The sequence below is a fragment of the Limulus polyphemus genome, unplaced genomic scaffold (assembly GCF_000517525.1).
Source record: "Limulus polyphemus unplaced genomic scaffold, Limulus_polyphemus-2.1.2 Scaffold6542, whole genome shotgun sequence".
Classification (NCBI taxonomy): Eukaryota; Metazoa; Arthropoda; class Merostomata; order Xiphosura; family Limulidae; genus Limulus; species Limulus polyphemus.
Window position 1 is genome coordinate 32259 of NW_013672152.1, and position 5478 is coordinate 37736.

The following is a 5478-nucleotide window of genomic DNA, read 5'->3' on the forward strand; positions in this document are numbered from 1 at the left end:
GGGAAACATGTAGCTAGTAAACGGGTCGTTGTCATCAGTTTCATATCACGTGATCTGTGGGTAGCGTCTCGGTAAAAGGAAGAATATTTATAACGTTGATCTTGGTGGTCTTATTTCTCTTCATTCTGATTGGGTTGTTATTTTGTAAATGAGATTAGACGTATATAATAAACGTTTATACAACTTCATACGGAAGTTGGGATCTTCACTAACCTATTCATTCACATACAGAAATTTAGTCCCCTTGATGAATTTAGATTAATCTAAAATATTTCAGAAGAGTTGTATCGTGGGGATATGTTGTCTCTCCTCCCTCTCGAAATAGCTCAGCGATGAGCTCGAGGTCTTATAACGGTAAAATTCGGGGTTGTGGGATCACAGATAGTCCTTTGTGAAAATTTACGCTTAAACAAAAATAATTTGTAAATACGAAAAAAGTTTCTAGGAGGATACTTGAGTATAATTCACTTAATATAAAAAATAAATAAGTAAACTTTCTGTTTCAAATAAAGCAAGAACGTACTCTAAATTACAACAAGAACTAATCAACCAATCAGAAACTCCGATTCTACAAACCTCTACATTACAACAAGAACTAATCAACCAATCACAAACTCCGACTCTACAATCCTCTATCTTTGCTCCATGGTTTATATTAAAGTATTCGGGAAGTGGAACTTGATATAATCAGTTGTGAAGAGTTAGAATGATACACATCCGTATTTTCCTTGACGGACGCTCCATTACTGTAACTTTAACGCCGATTTTATTCAAGGTCGACCAAACAACAAATTAAACGTTGGAATTGAGAACACGTGGAGAAATGAAATCAGAATGTAGCTTACATCCATTCTCCATATGGATGTAATAATTAACAGGTAAGACTCGTAATAACGTTCTCCCGACCAGTGATGAGAAGGTTTGTTTATTTGTATTTAAGCACAAAGTTACACAATGGGCTATCTGTGCTCTGCCCACCACGGGTATCGAAACCCGGGTTTCTAGCGTTCTAAGTCCGTAGACATACCGCCGTGCCACAGGGGGCGTGATGAGAAAGACTGACACGGTTGTTTCCCAAGAAAACAACGCTTTCGTTATGTGAGCGACACGTGAAATGTTAGCTAGGACAAAAGATGATAACTCTGAGAAAGAGCTAATTTTGTTTTGGATTATAAAGCTCAGCAGAATGTTCCAGAATACCATATTAGGCATTCATCAGTAAAGCCCAATTAAGAAACGTAACAACAAAAAAAGATAAACACGAGTTGTCGACTTATCTAATTTCGGGTAAGATCAACATTTTCCCTACTATATGCTATAATCTGATAACCATGTATTATATCTACACTATATTATCATGTATACAACCTAGACTTCACACCCCTTTACAACCCATACAATATATTATCTTGTACACAACCTAGACTTCTCAACCCTGTATGACTCCTTCAATATAATATCTTGTACACAACCTAGACATCACAACCCTGCGTGACCACTAAAATATATTATCATATCTATTAATGTGTACTGTGAACATGTTTTGTCGTTAAAGACTGATGGACTGGGGGCAGATGGAAATGGTAGATTTATCTTGACTGTCGGTGTTCGAATCCTTTATTGATGGAATATTATTTTTAATTAATTTTAAAGCAGTTTTAAATTGTATTATATTTGTTACAGATTAAGTTAATAAAGATTCAAAGCACTGAAAAATAGATTAATTTATCGTTTCTATTCTTGGTGTTTTCCAGGATCAAAGTCGGAATGCTTAAATGGACTAACGCAGTGTTCAAATTTAATCAAGGTAAAAATAAAACTCAGTTATTTTAAAAATAGATTTACTAAATAAACAATATTAGTATTGTAAAAAAATATATCATCATCTTTATATGAAAAGCATCTAACATTTTCAAACATAGAAAAAGGTTTATTTAGTTTGGGACCAAAAGTTTCAATGTACAAATATCAGAGAAGCACGGTACTAAGTTTAGTTAAGTTCTTCTGTTACTAACTTAACGTAGATAGTCTATGTTAGTTCTTCTGTTACTAACTTAACGGGCCCGGCACGGCCAGGTGGTTAGGGCATTCTACTCGCAATCTGAGGGTCGCGGGTTCGAATCTCCATCCCACATAACATATCGCCCTTTCAGCCGTAAGGCCATTATAATGTTATGGTCACTCCCACTATTCGTTGGTAAAATAGTACCCCAAGAGTTGGCGGGGGGTGGTGATGACGAGCTAGTTTCCTTCTAGTCTTACACTGATAAATTAGAAACGGCTAGCGCAGATAGCCCTCGTGTAGCTTTGCGCGAAATTAAAACAAACAAACAAACTTAATGGTAGTGAGTCTAGTAAAGCTCTTCTGTCACTAACTTAACGGTATTGAGTCTAGTTAAGTTATTCTGTTACTAACTTAACAGTAGTGAGTCTAGTTAAATTTCTCAGTTACTAACTTAACGGTAGTTGGTCTACTTAAGATCTTTTGTTACTAACGTCACGGTAGTGAGTCTAGTTAAGTTATTTTGTTACTAACTTAACGGTAATAAGTCTAGTTAATTCTTTTGTTACTAACTTAGTGATAATGTGTCTAGTTAAGTTTTGTTGTTACTAACCCAACGGTAGTGAGCATAGTTAAGTTAATCTGTTGCTAACTTAACGGTAGTGAGTATAGTTAAGTTCTTCTGTTACTAACTTAACGGTAGTGAGTCTAGTTAAATTCTTCTGATACTAAATTAACGGTAGTGAGTATGGTTAAGTTATTCCGTTACCAACTTAACGGTAGTGAGTATAGTTAAGTCATTTTGTTACTAACTTAACGGTAGTTAGTCTAGTTAAGTTCTTTTGTTACTAACTTAAAGGTAGTTAGTCTAGTTAAGTTATTTTGTTATTAACGTAACGGTAGTGAGTGTAGTCAAGTTATTTTGTTAATAATTTAACAGTAGTGAGTATAGTTAAATTATTTTATTAATAACTTAACGGTAGTGAGTATAGTTAAATTATTTTGTTACTAACTTAACGGTAGTAAGTATAGTTAAATTATTTTGTTACTAACTTAACGGTAGTGAGTATAGTTAAGTTATTCTGTTACTTACTTAACGGTAGTGAGTATAGTTAAGTTATTCTCTTACTAACTTAACAGTAGTAAGTGTAGTAAAGTTCTTCTGTTACTAACTCACTAACGTAACGGTAGTTAGGTTCTTTTGTTACTAACTTAACGGTAGTGAGTATAGTTACGTTAATCTATTACTAACTGAACGGGAATGAATATAGTTACGTTATTCTGATACTAACTTAACAATAATGAGTATAGTTAAGTTCTTCTGTTACTAACTTAACAGTAGTGAGTCTAGTTAAGTTCTTCTGTTACTAACGTAACAGTAGTGAGTCTAGTTAAGTTATTCTGTTACTAACTTAAAGGTAGTGAGTCTAGTTAAGTTATTCTGTTACTAACTTAAGAATAGTGAGTCTAGTTAAGTTATTCTGTTACTAACTTAAGAATAGTGAGTCTAGTTAAGTTATTCTGTTACTAACTTAAGAGTAGTGAGTCTAGTTAAGTTATTCTGTTACTAACTTAAGAATAGTGAGTCTAGTTAAGTTATTCTGTTACTAACTTAAGAATAGTGAGTCTAGTTAAGTTATTCTGTTACTAAGTTACTACCTTAAAAGGTAGTGGGTCTAGTTAAGTTATCTTGTTACTGATTTAACAGTAGTGACTATAGTTAAATTCTTTTGTTACTAACTTAGTGGTAGTGTGTCTAGTTAAATTTTGTTGTTACTAGGTTAACGGTAGTGAGTATAGTTAAGTTATTCTGTTATTAACTTAACGGTAGTGAGTATAGTTAAGTTCTTCTGATACTAACTAAACGGAAGTGAGGGTAGTTAAGTTCTTCTGTAACTAATTTTCTAACTTAAAGATAGTGAGTCTAGTTAAGTTTTGTTGTTACTAACTTAACGGTTGTGAGTATAGTTAAGTTATTCTGTTACTAACTTAACAGTAGTAAGTCTAGTTAAGTTCTTCTGTTCCTAACTTATTAACGTAAAGGTAATGAGTCTTATTACGTTCTTCTGATACTAACTTAACGGTAGTGAGTATAGTTAAGTTATTCCGTTACCAACTTAACGGCAGTGAGTATAGTTAAGTCATTTTGTTACTAACTTAACGGTAGTTAGTCTAGTTAAGTTCTTTGGTTACTAACTTAAAGGTAGTTAGTCTAGTTAAGTTCTTTTGTTATTAACTTAACGGTAGTGAGTCTAGTCAAGTTCTTTTGTTAATAACTTAACGGTAGTGAGTATAGTTAAATTATTTTGTTACTAACTTAACGGTAGTGAGTCTCGTCAAGTCCTTTTGTTACTAACTTAACGGTAGTGAGTCTCGTCAAGTCCTTTTGTTACTAACTTAACGGTAGTGAGTATAGTTAAATAATTTAGTTACTAAGTTAACGGTAGTGAGTCTAGTAAAGTTCTTCTGTTACTAACTTACTAACGTAACGGTAGTTAGGTTCTTTTGTTACTAACTTAACGGTAGTGAGTATAGTTACGTTAATCTGTTACTAACTGAACGGGAATGAATATAGTTACGTTATTCTGATACTAACTTAACAATAATGAGTCTCGTCAAGTCCTTTTGTTACTAACTTAACGGTAGTGAGTCTAGTCAAGTCCTTTTGTTACTAACTTAAAGGTAGTGAGTCTAGTTAAGTTCTTCTGTTACTAACTTAAGAGTAGTGAGTCTAGTTAAGTTATTCTGTTACTAACTTAAGAATAGTGAGTCTAGTTAAGTTATTCTGTTATTAACTTACTACCTTAAAAGGTAGTGGGTCTAGTTAAGTTATCTTGTTACTGACTTAACAGTAGTGACTCTAGTTAAGTTCTTCTGTTACTAACTTAATAACCTAATGGTAGTGAGTCTTGTTAAATTCTTCTGATACTAACTGAACGGTAGTGAGTATAGTTAAGTTATTTTGTTACTAGCTTAACGGTATTTAGTGTAGTTAAGTTCTTTTGTTACTAGCTTAATAACTTAACGGTAGTGAGTCTTGTCAACTTCTTCTGATAGTAACTTAACGGCAGAGAGTACAGTTAAGTTATTCTGTTACCAACTTAACGGCAGTGAGTATAGTTAAGTCATTTTGTTACTAACTTAACGGTAGTTAGTATAGTTAAGTTATTTTGTTACTAACTTAACGGTAGTTAGTCTAGTTAAGTTATTTTGTTATTAACTTAACGGTAGTGAGTCTAGTCAAGTTCTTTTGTTATTAAATTAACGGTAGTTTGTCTCGACAAGTTCTTTTGTTACTAACTTAACGGGAGTAATCTTCTACAAAGCTTGTTACACAGCTTATTTGTGGAATACTTAATAAAGAATTGAAAATGCAATACTAGTAATTACATAATAATTGGCATGAACATGGAGAGTTCAGCTACATTTTTTAGAAAGAAAGGAGAAAAAGTTATTAATTTATCTCAAATTTTAAA

The 5478-nt window shown here is 32.8% G+C and overlaps 1 protein-coding gene across 1 annotated transcript in view; it reads left to right on the forward strand.

Moving 5' to 3' along the window:
• Window positions 1–699: 699 nt before the first annotated feature.
• The window catches only part of LOC106473837, a gene marked incomplete at its 3' end in the record, with an annotated part of 18718 nt that continues 13939 nt past the window's right edge, over window positions 700–5478 (forward strand). The window contains exons 1-2 of the mRNA XM_022402223.1: window positions 700–878; window positions 1755–1807. Coding sequence (XP_022257931.1) covers window positions 859–878; window positions 1755–1807 — 73 coding nt within the window. The remainder of the gene's footprint in view (window positions 879–1754; window positions 1808–5478) is intronic.